The 13,728-nt window shown below is 48.6% G+C and overlaps 7 protein-coding genes across 7 annotated transcripts; 4 read left to right on the top strand and 3 right to left on the bottom strand.

Annotated features, from left to right (window-relative positions):
- Positions 1 to 2,104: 2,104 nt before the first annotated feature.
- On the bottom strand, positions 2,105 to 2,728 carry LACBIDRAFT_304467 (uncharacterized protein; the record flags this gene model as incomplete). The annotated part of the gene is made up of 1 exon (XM_001884814.1): positions 2,105 to 2,728. The coding sequence occupies one exon, from the start codon at positions 2,726 to 2,728 to the stop codon at positions 2,105 to 2,107; it is 624 nt and encodes a 207-aa protein (XP_001884849.1).
- A 408-nt stretch (positions 2,729 to 3,136) lies between these two features.
- Positions 3,137 to 5,688, top strand: LACBIDRAFT_330550 (uncharacterized protein; the record flags this gene model as incomplete). The annotated part of the gene is made up of 10 exons (XM_001884909.1): positions 3,137 to 3,179; positions 3,233 to 3,283; positions 3,374 to 3,521; positions 3,572 to 3,650; positions 3,705 to 3,869; positions 3,967 to 4,017; positions 4,298 to 4,749; positions 4,955 to 5,186; positions 5,239 to 5,605; positions 5,657 to 5,688. The coding sequence occupies 10 exons, from the start codon at positions 3,137 to 3,139 to the stop codon at positions 5,686 to 5,688; spliced, it is 1,620 nt and encodes a 539-aa protein (XP_001884944.1).
- Positions 5,689 to 6,251: 563 nt separating this feature from the next.
- Positions 6,252 to 6,493, bottom strand: LACBIDRAFT_304464 (uncharacterized protein; the record flags this gene model as incomplete). The annotated part of the gene is made up of 2 exons (XM_001884813.1): positions 6,252 to 6,346; positions 6,409 to 6,493. The coding sequence occupies 2 exons, from the start codon at positions 6,491 to 6,493 to the stop codon at positions 6,252 to 6,254; spliced, it is 180 nt and encodes a 59-aa protein (XP_001884848.1).
- A 547-nt stretch (positions 6,494 to 7,040) lies between these two features.
- On the bottom strand, positions 7,041 to 8,409 carry LACBIDRAFT_295050 (uncharacterized protein; the record flags this gene model as incomplete). The annotated part of the gene is made up of 5 exons (XM_001884812.1): positions 7,041 to 7,407; positions 7,469 to 7,797; positions 7,846 to 7,924; positions 7,985 to 8,271; positions 8,337 to 8,409. 5 exons carry the CDS (start codon positions 8,407 to 8,409, stop codon positions 7,168 to 7,170), a joined length of 1,008 nt encoding a protein of 335 aa, XP_001884847.1. The 3' UTR covers positions 7,041 to 7,167.
- A 442-nt stretch (positions 8,410 to 8,851) lies between these two features.
- On the top strand, positions 8,852 to 9,515 carry LACBIDRAFT_304462 (uncharacterized protein; the record flags this gene model as incomplete). The annotated part of the gene is made up of 2 exons (XM_001884908.1): positions 8,852 to 8,993; positions 9,049 to 9,515. 2 exons carry the CDS (start codon positions 8,852 to 8,854, stop codon positions 9,513 to 9,515), a joined length of 609 nt encoding a protein of 202 aa, XP_001884943.1.
- A 724-nt stretch (positions 9,516 to 10,239) lies between these two features.
- Positions 10,240 to 11,546, top strand: LACBIDRAFT_304461 (uncharacterized protein). The gene is made up of 6 exons (XM_001884907.1): positions 10,240 to 10,390; positions 10,447 to 10,674; positions 10,729 to 10,755; positions 10,803 to 10,871; positions 10,923 to 10,955; positions 11,003 to 11,546. Exons 1-6 carry the CDS (start codon positions 10,356 to 10,358, stop codon positions 11,493 to 11,495), a joined length of 885 nt encoding a protein of 294 aa, XP_001884942.1. The 5' UTR covers positions 10,240 to 10,355; the 3' UTR covers positions 11,496 to 11,546.
- A 154-nt stretch (positions 11,547 to 11,700) lies between these two features.
- On the top strand, positions 11,701 to 13,191 carry LACBIDRAFT_330547 (uncharacterized protein; the record flags this gene model as incomplete). The annotated part of the gene is made up of 8 exons (XM_001884906.1): positions 11,701 to 11,796; positions 11,846 to 11,870; positions 11,918 to 12,292; positions 12,342 to 12,665; positions 12,723 to 12,818; positions 12,896 to 12,922; positions 12,954 to 13,010; positions 13,118 to 13,191. The coding sequence occupies 8 exons, from the start codon at positions 11,701 to 11,703 to the stop codon at positions 13,189 to 13,191; spliced, it is 1,074 nt and encodes a 357-aa protein (XP_001884941.1).
- Positions 13,192 to 13,728: the final 537 nt, after the last annotated feature.

Here is a 13,728-nt window from a genome sequence, read left to right as displayed (position 1 = left end):
TTATGGAGACTAGAAACCTGGTGCGTTTCTTTTTCTATCTCTTTCAGTTTTTCAACCAACGCTCCGTGGTTCCTCATTCTTCCACTTCTTTCCACATTCACCTCGTAAAACGCTGACGATGCCACACACACAGAAATTGATTGACCTAAATGTCAATACAGCGTACCACTATGGAACAAGCCTATCTTTCGGCCTATCCACCAACGCGTTAGGACCAACCACGTACAGCTGGCAGTGGGTTTTCTGGTGTCTGCCTAGGACTAAGTAGTAACACTACACACCCACGCGCCCCCCTGCCGGCACCCCATTCCGCTGAATGGGCTCTTGCCTCTCGGTGTAAACACGCCCTCGGCAGGGCCTCTACAACGTAGAGAAGCGATTCTGTAGTTGAGGAATGACCCCTACCAAATACACCCGAAAGCAAGAAGCCAATGCGTGAACTGCAGTGCCACGTTTCGCCCTGCCTCCTCGTAGAGCAGCGCGAATGAGTCCCTCGTGTACGATATGCAGAACCATTCGGGCAGGATATGGATGTGGACGCAGTGCGCTGAAGTTTCAGGTGGACAGGGAGAAGACACCCCAAGTCCACTTGAGAGTTCACCCTCTCCGCACACAGTCGTTACTGGATACAAGACGCGTCCGGAGAGGCATGGCCACTTCTCCCTCCCATGTTGACCCCATCTCTTCCAGGCCCCCTCCTTTTGAACCTTTGCGTGCCGAAATAATTCAAACTCCCACACACACTGAACTTAAGACTCCCATTCCCACCGAAGTTCAGCCTGGACGCTTTCCCTTCGCCTTCCCTTCTTTCTCCTCCACCTTCCCCTTCCCTCGCCCTCCCACTCTCCCCCCAATTTCCTCCTGCATACGCCTCCCCAACCTCTGCACTTCTCCCTTTCATCTGTCCTATGCCCCCTTCCTCATCTTCCATCTCTCCCTTCTCCTTTTGACGCCCACACTCCCCCTTTTTTCATCGCCCTCTTTCTCTCCCCAACCTCTTCCCTTTCTTCTCACCCTCTTCCTCTTTTGTCCCTTCCTCCCTTCACGCCAGGTACTTACCCCAAAATCAATCAAACCTGCCCTCTTACACCTTATGCGTCCGCGGGGTGGGATGCTACATACGATTGATGTCGAATGCTCGCCTTGAGGAAATGCACCTCAGCGTCATCATTCCCTAGTCAACTAACGTGGCTAATTACAGCTCACGCACCTCCGCCCTTCTCGCAGGACTGTACTACGTTGAGGCTCTGGGTTTGGGTGCCTCGTTATCTTCAGACAGTGGACGCGAAAACAAAACGATCTCACAACCTTAGAAACACGAAGACTAAATCCCGCAGTGCCCAAACCCAAGAACACACTATCCCGCCCCTTATCTCGCCTCCTCGACCTTGACATCATCTTCTTCGACACCGTCTCAACGCCCAAAGAATACCAAGGACGCAAGCTGCGGTGATTGCTCAACTATAGTTCCCCATGCAGGACTCTAATGTTTCTTCTGGTCAAGAAGGTACGGGTGTTCAAGGCAGTCGCGGAGGGTGACGGATCTTGGGAGCGTATACGATGTGGAGGCGGGGGTTGAGTACCTTGGACACGGGAGCTGGGTATCCGCATGTGGGGACTGGGTTTTCGGACGCGGGGGAGGTGGAGTGAGGACGTGGCGGTTGGGCATGATTCCGTTGGTTGGTGTAGGTGATATGACAGCGTCGCGTTTGATGGGGAGGGGATGTTGCTTTGAGTGGGTTGGGGATGGGATTAAGCTCAAGCTAATTGGGATGTCGTCGTGGTTGGTCATGTACGCGATTCGTCTTTTCTTATTGAGGTGCGATTGAGCTTCATCAGGTGTAGATAGAGCTGCTTTTAAAATGCAATCGACGATATTGAATTGAGGGTGGAAGTTCATGTGAGATCATGACCAGCGACGTCGGTAGAAGCAACAATGCGCACGTTGTCCAGCTCGCAACTATTGTATCCGTACCAAGCCTTTCTCGCTCCGTCAAGTTGCCGTCAAGACTTTATGCATATACTTCTAGTTGTATCTTGGTAAGTCTGCCTTTACATGGCTAACACGAACTGGGACTCAACCGCCTTCATACCCTCAGCTCATCTACTTAGTAACATCGTCATGCTCAGGTATATTATTCACTCTCTTGAATTCCTCCCACTCAAACCACTTCTCCGTCATGTACTCATATGCAGGCACCCAATCAATGCACGTGTGCGTCGCCCCCCTTCTCTCCGTTGTAAAATTCCTCTTCGCAAAGTCTCCCTTCTCCAAGGTCACATCTGCATTGCATAGTGTCCACTGCCTCAAGTAGTTGAAGAAGTGGAGTATATGCCTCTTCCGTCCCTCCGGGATGTTGCCCCACCCTTCGACAAGGGTACTCCGAATTCGGCGTAGACAATGAAGCTGGTGAAACATCGCCACCGCGAACATGCGCTTCTCCTCTCCGATGCGAACATGGCCATCCCCAGTGGTACCAGTCCAGAGCCACTCCTCTTCAGCTTCGGGATCGGTGATGCCGTAGTGTGCGCTTTCTTCCACTGTCATTTTCACGAGCTTTTCGGATACGGGCAGGCGCTTGGGGTGGTCTGTGCCAACGAAAGCTGCGGCACGGCGTAAAGCAGATTCAATACCGGCTGGACAGAAGAGATTAGGGCGCACAATATGTTTCAAGGGGCTTGCTGATATACTTCTTTCTGTCTTGCATGTCAAGAAGTGCTTTGACATCTTGTGCGAGTTCGATGAGGGTCCGGGTCAGGTACAAGCAAGCTACAGTCAGTAATGCGAGGGCGATGAGGCGGATGTGAATGGCGCTCAACGCCCGTTTCTTTCTGGCGGGCATCGCGATGGATTACTTGTTTCTTTGCCGCTCTGTCTTAATGCGACCGATTGCCAGAGCTAATGCTCGATTTCAGGAATTACGGAGAATTGATCCAAACAATTAGAAGTCACAAACTAGTTCGTCGGGTTACCTTTGGCCGATGGAGATCCATTCTATCAGAACTTTCCGATGCTTACATGGATTCTGATTGTATCACTGGAGCATCGTGACCAAGGTGCTTTTACCTTCGTGTGGGGTGGTTGCTCACAATAGTAGTTAGCCATCATTCAGTCGTCTCGAACGTGCACCACGTCATGTCATCCCCGGTCTCCGTGCAGCGCGTCGAGAAACCTACGGGTGAGCCCCTACTCATATACATCTTGTCGAGTTGACGAGTGGCGGTTGTGCAGAGGATGAGGTAAATGCATCCGTCGCCATTTGTGTGGCACTCATGGAGACAAGTACGTTTTAAGACATGGTCCACCCGGATGGACCTTCACCGACGTCTGCACCATTTGTTACCTTAGACGTGGCCGCTATTAGCCTTTCAGGGGCAGACCCAGCATTGATGGACCCAATGGTGCGCTGCACGCTCCGCGCTTGTGTTCATTCAGGGGAGTTCTATACGGCAACCGACAAGACGGGAGAGGTGATTGGGTTTTCTTTATGGATGCCGCCCGGCCAGGAGCTCTTCAGCACGTACGTTATCAACTGATTTTGACCGATTCATCCGATTCACATACCCGTAGCCCTGAGCAACGCAGCTTGGGCTTTACTGATTTCATGAACTCACTCCCCGAGATTGGGAAACAGTATTATGCGACGACTGTGAGCATCAGTCAGCTGATTTGATAGCGCAATTGGCTCATTACTCTGTTCCAGTATTTGGCCGAGTTTCCAGGATTTGTAACGAGTGCTCTAAGCCCAACGGTATTGACGATGGCCGCTTTTGAACCGCTTGACTCGTGTCTGATGCTATCGCTTAGACGAAACTTGATTCTTGGTGGTGCCATCAGCTCATGGTCAGAACCGAATACCAACGCAAAGGTGTGGCAAGGGCCCTTTTGGCTCCGGTCATAGACAAGGCATGCTTCTATCTATCAGGCATCTGATGCGTCTGATTGTGGTGTTTTCAACGCGGCAGGCAAAGAGAAATGGCGACACGCTTGCTCTGTCTACAACAAATGATGATAACGTACGTTGTCATCTTTCCTTGTCAAAATCAAGTTGCTACATTCTGCGACCCTCTAGATTCCTGTCTATACCCGGCTTGGGTTTATACTAAAAGGATCCAAGACCATACCCTCGCCGTGGGGCGACTGGCCGCTGCATGTCTTCGAGTTAAAGACCAAGTAGTGCAATTTTGACGTCAGAGGTGGTTGTGGGTCTCCCTAATTGTAATCACAAGGTCAATCATATCTCGCCAACGAACCTTTAGGCTCTCATGAAAGCACTTCAACTACAAAATTGGGTAGCACAATCTTGAACACCTCACCAACCACGCAGATGCGTCTGCCAGTGAGGTGATTCGTTGTAATCACAGGTCGAACATTTCTTTTACATCGATCAACCTTCTTCAACTTCTACCACCGCCTGAACTCCTTGGACCCTTCTGTGTCGACGTGATGCTGACCCCGACATCATCGTATCTTCCCTCTTGTGATGCGAAGATGAGCATCACGCAACCTCAATCTAGAATTCTTCTCACCAATGTAATGATTCGCCTAATTCGCTCAACTGTGGAGCATGAGGCTTCAAGACCCAACGTGAAGTTCTCAAGACCCGTCGTTCAACCCATTCCGCCGTTGAAAGTCGGTTGCTTTTCAATCGTCATTTGCAATGGTTGCAATTGTTGCGTGGCCTTCATACCGCCAAAAAGAATCTCTTTCATACCGCCGAGAAGAATCTCAAGTTACGCTTCTAGACGGTGAGTATGATGAGGACCCATTCGGTAAGTGGCCCAGGTCAAATTATCCAGTATCAGAGGGCTCATTCCTCTGCTATCAAGTTGAGAAACAGCCAGGACGTCAGCCCCGTAAAGTCTCGCTGGCTATCGTCGCAGGCCTGATCACATTTTTCTTTCTGGATTTTGTGGCCTATCTTTATATCGCCCGCATGCTCCTTTTTCATAGGCCGTCGGAAGATGAGCTGGAATTCCGAAATCCTTACATCGGCCTCAATGAGCTTTCCTCATCCGAGGAAGCACGGCCCTCGAAATACGACAGGATCGTTAACCTCCCTCGTCTTGCAGCACACGTCAGCTGGGTAGAACCAGACCTGGTGATGCCTTTCGACGTTCATCGATGGCTGACGGACTTTGGATATGTTTCTCCACCCGATCGTCAACTTCAGGTCTCGAGTGCGGTATGCATTTTCTTAACGGCAGTAAATAGGACATTTGATGATTCCACGCCAGGTACACAGCATATTGCAATTCGGTGTGATGGATTATGGCATGGAGCGCTGCAGTCTCGCCATCCGCTTACCTTCCCGTGGAGATGCGCTTCCACATCCTTACTCCCTCAAGGACGTTGCGGACACCGTACGCCTTGATGTGTGCGAACTGGACGCTAAACGTCCCCTGGATGAACGGACTCTTACATGGAATAATCGGCCCACTTGCATACGCGACTTGGGGATTCTTGACGCCAAGGTTGGAGGAGAGGTGCAGATGGATTCTTTCCCTTGCAAATCAGGCGATTTTCTAGCATACGAAATGTCCTGTGCTCCTGAAACCCCCGATTGTGGAATTGAAGTATGGTCTAATCAGAACGAGACTTGGGGTCAGTTATTATTTCCCGATTTACGGGGGCTGAAACGCTGATTCTCTGTAGGAGCATTCCTTTACCAGTATCAAACGATTTAAATGACTATTGATTATTGTTCACGTTGCCCCATCGATTGCGTAAAATAAAAGTCATGACAACAAAACGCCTCTCATTTATCTCAGTTTATGCCGAGAACGTAATAGCGTCTTTGCGGAATTTTTTGGAGTTGAAATTCCGCCACACAGTCGCGCCTCACTTCTGGGCATAACTCCTTTTATGAAGATAAGGCTCTTCAAGGCACGTTTAAATATTTCTCACATTCAAGTTACGATCCTTTCATGTTTCGCCGAGTTTCTTTGACTGAACGTCGGGGAACGAGATATTCTCAGGCCAAAGATCGAGAAAAAAATGATAACACGAGATGCCCCTAGAACTGGACATACGATGGATGCTGTTACACGAGTCCTTTCAAATTTCAATACACGTGAACCGTACAAATCCACAAAATTCACTTGTATCGTGGTCTGTCTACGAGAGACTAAGTCCTTTGTCTGTATCAGGGCGTTATAAAATCTGACGCGAAGGAAAAAAAATTAGCGTCCGCAGAAAGAACCGCTACCACGGTTACAAAAATACCTTGAGAAGTTAGCTTCAATGAAAGTCACAAAAACTTTACATTCTTGATCGGAGAGCTCTCCGAATTTGCACGTAAGAACATGGTGGCATTTCGTCCACTGAGAACTTCAATGGGCCGGTCTATGATGTATCAATGTGCGGTCAGGACAAATAGTTTTCTTAGCATAGAGGGACAAAGTGGCTAGACTTTCCTGGGGCTGAGAGTGGGCTTGCTACTGCAACTGCAGAAAGGGCCAAGAGAGCGATAATGCGGCTTATTCTCAACATGTTGTGCGACGTTTTGGAGCTTGGAATTTGGAATTTGGGGATTGCTTATGCCAAGCTTTATATACTCCCCCGTCTTCCCGCGCGGTGGGCGCTCTTTCCTTGACCTAATTAAGCGCCTTCTGGCTGATGCTTCCCGCAGTTCAGAAGCGTACCCATAAGGTGAGTGAATTAATCATAATATAACCTGGTAGGAGACTGTCATCTACCTCCGGTATGTGTGGACCTTCACGTCGAGATCCGAGGTGTACCCATATGGCGAACTTGGGCATCATGATGATAGCCTCGAAGAGTCCCAAATACCGTTTGGGTTTTGGAGCAGGCTGTTGATGCTTTGAGGCTACAGAGTCGCCGACTCTTTTTCGCCGGCCTCACGTCAAGATTAGGATCGAGATATTAGATGAATTGAAATTCCGCGGGAAGACCTTGAGGTCTGCTGCGTATCTAATGCAATCTCACTCTTAGAAGCGTCGATTGACCAATTCTAAAAATTCACAGGACCAGAAGGTGGCTTTTGAGCGGAGGTCATGTTTTATCATAGCCATGATAGGACATTACCGAAAGACTAGCATAACACATATCTGGCGTAGCCCCTGACGAGGCACCGTATACAAGAAGAGTAAATAGATAGCTAACGATTTGAAGATCTCCAGAATGTATATTTCCCCTTTGCGATATTAAACGGTGCTGCTTTGAAGACTCTTAGCGCTTTGCTTATCCGCATTCCATTTCTCGCTAGGAGTGAGCGTCGTGACGTTGCTTGAGAAGCCTATAGTGGAAGACACTTCGATGCCGGACGTAAGGTTGTGAGTTGGTTTCGTCCGGAATACAGCGTCGCTTCGCGCTTGAGTGACTACCTCCTTGCTCCACGCTCTACCAGTCACGACGCGGAGGATAATCAGTTGTGGGGAAATACACTATATGCAATGCCGAATAGAAAAGAGTCAGGAATCATTTATCAATTGGAGGAGAATTTACCGTCAATTTCGCCCATACTTGGCCGAAGGCAATGGCGACCCCATCGCCGCGGGCGTAAGGAACGAGGAACATGATACCGAGGAGGCTACAGGGCGCGGCCGACTCAATCAGCATCGATGCAACACTTGTGTACATTTTTGCTTGTTCCTTTCCAAGCGCGCCGCCGAGTGTCTTCTTATGTTGGAATAGCCGAAGACAGATAAGGAGCGTAACGATCATATTGAGGGATATCATGATGGCGTAGTAGGGTGTACCGAAATTGAGTGTCCTGCCGCCAAAAAAGTTGCCACCCGGTCTACCAGCGAGGACGAGCTCGATGATGGCAAGCGCTGCGTGATAATCAGAGAGGCCAATTGCCGATATATTATCGCACTCACAAAATGCAGCCAGGTAGGCGATTGATGGGAGCAGAATGACGATATACTTCGATCCATAAATGATGAACAACCGGTAGAGCTATGGGATAACATCAATTTAAAATGTCCAGTACGCGAGGAAACGAAACACGAGACTCACAAGGAGGGCATCTCCCATAAAAATTATAGCAACACCTGACGCTGAGCCAAGGGTCTCATACCATACCGAAGTCTGAGCAACGATGAAGCCGGGAACTCCGCCAGGACCGTTGCGGAATGTGATCCACATTTGTTCTCCCCAGATAGCGTTGCACGATATGTCGATCGTTAAAAGCAGGATCAATACTGTACTGTAGACAGCAAAGAAACGGTTAACTCTGGGAAAGTTGGCGTTCTTTCCACCGAGGAGAGATCTCATGATCATGATATACATGACAAGAGCGACGCCTGTCAAATTTCAATAAAATCAGGTGTTCGCTCATTGGCAAGCGACGATACTGAGATTTTCTTACCGTATAGGATTCCACTGAGATAATTTCCTATGTAGTAGGCGTGCTCGAACTCTGATAATGCCGACGTCCCCATGTTGAAAAGTTTTGCTGGAAAGGGAAGCTGTTCGTTGTTACAGATCGTGCGGACTGTGCTAAGGGCTTCTGGTAACTGAAGGATCACCTTGGGGAAGCGAAGCCAGATCTTAAACCTTCGTGCGTGAAGGGCTGCAAGGGGAGGATGCGAAGGAGGAATTATAGAAAATAGAGATTCCCTCGTCGATTTATACTTGGGTGCTCCAGCAGAGTGACACCGAACCGTTTGCCTCCCAATAGGAGCGTTGTGGGAAGAAGTTTGGCTGACTGGACTTGTTAGATAGCCGGCATCTGCAAAATCCCGGTCGGTGGTTACAGTCCACATCGAAATCCTGATTTAGACGGATTGATTCAATGCGGTATTTTAGCCATCTCACGTATGAATCAGGACTTGGACTTACTTACCGGTCCTGCATCCCCACAACTTAATCATTTGGTGTTTCATGAGTCCACCTAGCGCAGAACGAAGGCGACAAGCCTCTTTGTTATACCTCAGTATCGCCCTTGTTGCCCTGACTTTGCTGGCCAAAATCGGTGGAACTATCTGGATCAACGGACGATTTGAAGAGCTGAAGACAGAACATGGTGAATTTCGAGCTTTGAGGCGAAAGTTAAAGAGGATCACTGACGCTAATCGAAGGTTATGTGGGAAATGACCATCCTGAAACTTGGCCGATTCCCCGCAAGACGGTCTTGATGGGATTCCAAAACCCCAACCATTTCCGACTGGACGCGGAAGACGGAATTTTGGAGTGGAAGGCGATGATACCTGGTGGGGACGGAATCATCCACCTGGGGGCACACCACCAGCCCTACGGGATATCCATGTTCCATCAACTGCGATGCCTGGACGTCATTCGCGGCGAGACAGTGCGAGACCGTAGCGATGGAGACAACATTTCAGAACTTGGACGACATTGCTTGAACTATATCCGCCAGATGGTGATGTGTCGCGGGGATCTAGAACTCGAGTCTTTCCAGTTCGCGTCACACAAGAATCCGATTGACTTGTTCGGAGTGTACGAGTGTAAGGATTGGGAGGGGGTTTATACTCTTGTGAAGAAGAATCAGGAGATACAGAAAAATCGGTTGAGGGCGAGGGGTTGAATCAGGGTTAAATCCCACCAACGCACAAATTTGACAAGATAATTCCTTTTTCCCCGACTCGGAAGAAGATCACGTATGTGTAGTAGCTGATTTAGGAATTGCACACCTTTATTCCGTAACCTGGTCTGCTGATCAGGCGGCAGCACCCTATATCAAATACCACAATCAAAATATAGTCTACTGACGAGTGATGATTGGATTCACATACCACCAGTCGTTTGTCAAATTCGTAAGATCTGGCGTTCGACGAGGCAGGTCGGTCAAGTCTGACCATTCAGATGGAATGCTGCACTGGATCTTTTGCCAAATCCGCCAGACCAACGCATCGGTGATTAGTAGTTCTAAGATATCAAGTTGACGTTGATGCCAGATTTTGACAGTTCCGCAAGATGAACAGAATGAAATATTGATGTTTGGATGTTATAAACCCTACCTACGCCTCAGGAGCAGTTCTGAGCGTAGCCTGCGTAGGTAGGCTGCGACAAACTCACGTGTTTAACCTCCTTCAAAAAAAAGCATATGTTAATTCTTCGGCTTAGGAGGAAGCGACAGATTCAGGTGATGAGGCGGTGGCTCAGTCGAGATGGGAACAGGTGTCAGGAGTGATTGGAACGTTTGATCAATCAAACATGTTTGGCATCAACGGCACACATAAACATTGTAGTAGCAAAAACGGCGCAGCGTCGTCCTTGTTCTCTTCTCGTCGTCCTCATCTCCGAGCTGGCTCGTACGACGTGCGCTCCTTCCGTCGCCTGGTGCGCTTAAGGTTTTCAATTCACCTTTCAATCCACGCCACCTTCAAGTCACGACACAGTCTCGCCTGGTGCAGACTCGGACACGATGAATTCTGCTTTTTTCATTCAAGTTTTCTTCCTGTGAGTATCTCTTGTGTCTTTTTATCCCATTTTACATTGGTTGACGACGACTGTAGCGCCTTTACTTTGTTTTCATACACCACCGCGCTCGACATCTCTGTCCTATCATCCCCAATCTCTGGCGTACCGACCACCGTTACCTGGACGAGCGTTGATGACAATGATCCCGCAAAGTTCGACTTGCGATTCGTTGTGAACAACACGGATGTGGGGCTGGCCATTGCTAATGTAGCCGTAGGGGATAACACCTCTGGGGCGGTCAACGTTACTTTTCCTGAGGCCAGGTAAGTTGGCTACGTCAAGAGGATGGGCGCTTCAACTGATCGACGGTTATCTAGGCCCTACGTCCTGATAGCCGTTACTGGGTAAGTCTTCGTCGTAAACTTCTCATCCATATTCAACTTTTGTGCAGAAGTTGGCCAAATTACATTCAAGTGGGAAAGAGCAATCAGGTGACGGTAGTTCAACCGCCTACCAACTCGTGCGTATCATCTCCTCCCCTTCAAACGCTGTTCTCATTAAATCTATACAGCGCGACCACGTCTACCCCAACCCCCACTGCATCGTAAGTCCCCACTACAGACATTTTCCACTCTCTCAACCCTATGACAGCACCGGCCAACCCAGGGGTACAGCTTCAGCCACCTCAACATCCTCGCCCATATCCGAGTCTGAATCCCGCTCCGGATCTATCCTCGACAACCCGATCAAACGCGCCGTCATCATCGCAGTCTCCACCCTTGCCGTTCTCTTCTTCCTCCTCATCATAGCCATCATCGGATTCGTACTCCACCGACGTAAGCTCAAGGAGGCGGAAGAACGTAAGAGATGGACGTTCCACCAGGATCTGATGGTTCAGCAACGGGATAACTCCGTCACTCCAGGAGGCTCTGTGATCAACATCTCCCGCGGAGAAAATCCCCCAAGGGTGGAGTTGGACTTGGATCTGGAGCGCGGTGTAGATGCTGGGCAGGAGCAAAGGCGGGGGTTGCCTGCCGTGCCGTTTGTTATGCGCTCGCCTAAAGGACCGAGGCCGAAGCCGACTATGCAATATCCCTTTGTGTCCGCTGGGAATGCGGGGTCAGATGTAGAGAGGGGTGGATAATTTTGCTCGTTGATTTGCGTGCTTTTATAAATTGATTTCCGTGTTTTGTTGAGATTAATGCTTCCAGTGAGACGATGGTGCTTTTGGCAAACTGAGTTTCAGCAGTTCATCTAACCCAAACTGTTCTGTCACCCTAATATCACGTGGCGGGTGCTGAAGGGGCAACGAGAGGCTTAGCGAGCGCTAGACAGATCAGTCGATAAGGATGACCACCAGCGAAGGAAGACAAAACCTTGGCCGATTGATTGACGGAAGAAACCCTGGTCAGGATGCATCAGATGGTCGTGGAGGAACCGAGCCCGTGAGTGTCTACCTACTTCTGCGACTCCTATCTGATTTCGAATGAGTAGAACCCTGGGCCTGGTCCTCGCTACGGTACGATACCCTCTTGCTTCTCCCGTCGTTTATCTAACATTGCACAGTATACTATCGGCTATACGCCCAAGATGGACCAATCAAATCAAACAACGCTATCTATTCCGACAATCCTTTCATCGGTCGCATAATTCCTCGATCGGTGCCACCACCCCGTACCGCCGCATCGCTGAAGAGACATCTCTGCAAGATCGAAGGCTTCTCAGCGCCCGAAAACTGCACCTTGTTTCTATCTCTGTCGGAAAACGTGCCCGTGGACGGTGGTAGTCGTCTTTCCTTCCAAGCGGACTTTGGGCCAGGCTTATCGTCCTCTGATCCGGTGGCTCTTGTTGTTAGTCCCCAGGAAAGTGGAAAGTGGTCCCCAGCGTCAGTCTGGACAAGGGCATCAAATGAAGTTGGGGAACAGGTTCAAACACGTTATAGTGCGTGTTCATCTTTCGAACTAAAAGCGGCGCTCATTGGGTCATTCAGTTTATTACCGCGTTTACGACGAGAACGGTGAAGTCACCTCGAAAATGTCTTTCAATAAAGATGATACCTCGCTGGGACGCATCGAGACCCTATTTGTTCCACCCCCTCACACTGTCGCTTCTTTAAAGTCTTGCATATCTAAATCTGAAGGGGTTTCGGCTCATGGCCTTCAAGTCTTCGAGGATGACACCGGAGAAATTACCATGAAGGATGACGATGTAATTGCCCTTCTTGCTGACGCCTATCCAGGTAATGTGGAAGAGCAACCCATAGCAATGGTGTACAAGGAAACTCTAAAGAAGTTTAAATGCAAGTTCTCTCAGTGTGTGTGATTATGATACGTTTCTCTTCGACATTTTTCTCATTATTATGACCTTTTAGGGTGGACTAGTGATGATTCCAACTGGCTCTCACTGAGCCCTGGGGAGATTTTCCATACAGATGGAATATTGACAAAGAAGTGTTATAAGACGATAGGTGACTTTCGCATTTAAATTGAACTCAGGGTATCACACTGATAGGCTTGCACACTGTAGAACAACCATGCTATATAGCAATCAACTCTGGAGGGAAAAAAGGCTGTAAGTCTTTTCTCTGTCTCTCAACCGACAGTCTTCTCGTTGGCTCGAGGTGTTCTTACACCACTCCTCTTCACAGGTGTCTCCAATGGTGAGCTTCTATTCACTAACTAGATTAATATTCAACTTTAAGGTTTTCTACCTCATAGTGCATGCGGAGTTCTGTTGATCCACACCATATTCTCTCACGTAGACTAGGAAACGACAAATTTCTCTTGCTCTCTAATGTGTACACAATCGACACTGTCTATGACAACCTTGTACTATTTTAAAATTTCCTCTGGTTGGCAGCTGCAGGTCTGCTGTATACTTTATGACACACATGCACGAACTTAGTTTTATGATATAATTTCAGGTCTTCTATCTTCATGGGAAGTAATAAATATGTCAACACGTATAGAAATTAGGCTCACATACTGCAATCTGGCGTCCTCTTCCCGTTCCGTAAAATTAACAATATGTAATACATGTCCGAAAGTTATGAGTATGGCTATCACATCCCTGAAATTTTATATCAAAATAGACCAAAAATAGACCGCACAACATTTGGACGTTTCTTTTTGTTGGAATAGAACCCTAATCCTGTCTGTGCCGTTTGTTATGCGCTCGCCTAAAAGATGCGACTATGCAATATCCCTTTGTGTCCGCTGGGAATGCGGATCCACATACTCCTATCTACCCGAGCAATATGATACCAGCAAATTAATGAAGCTGCGCAAAATGTTGTGCATAACTGGGTTTCAGCTAACCCCACCTGTTCTCTCAGAGTTTTGAAAGTCAAAACGGGTAAACCGACATTGCCGGTCCGT

The sequence above is a fragment of the Laccaria bicolor genome, genomic scaffold (assembly GCF_000143565.1).
Source record: "Laccaria bicolor S238N-H82 LACBIscaffold_28 genomic scaffold, whole genome shotgun sequence".
In the NCBI taxonomy this organism is placed as follows: domain Eukaryota; kingdom Fungi; phylum Basidiomycota; class Agaricomycetes; order Agaricales; family Hydnangiaceae; genus Laccaria; species Laccaria bicolor.
This window is presented reverse-complemented; position numbering and strand designations above follow the sequence as displayed.

Coding starts and splice junctions, on each gene's coding strand:
- LACBIDRAFT_304461 (XM_001884907.1), top strand. CDS start 10,356: ATGAATTCTGCTTTTTTCATTCAAGTTTTCTTCCT. Junction 10,391..10,446: donor TTCATTCAAGTTTTCTTCCT/GTGAGTATCTCT, acceptor CGACGACTGTAG/CGCCTTTACTTTGTTTTCAT. Junction 10,675..10,728: donor GTTACTTTTCCTGAGGCCAG/GTAAGTTGGCTA, acceptor ACGGTTATCTAG/GCCCTACGTCCTGATAGCCG.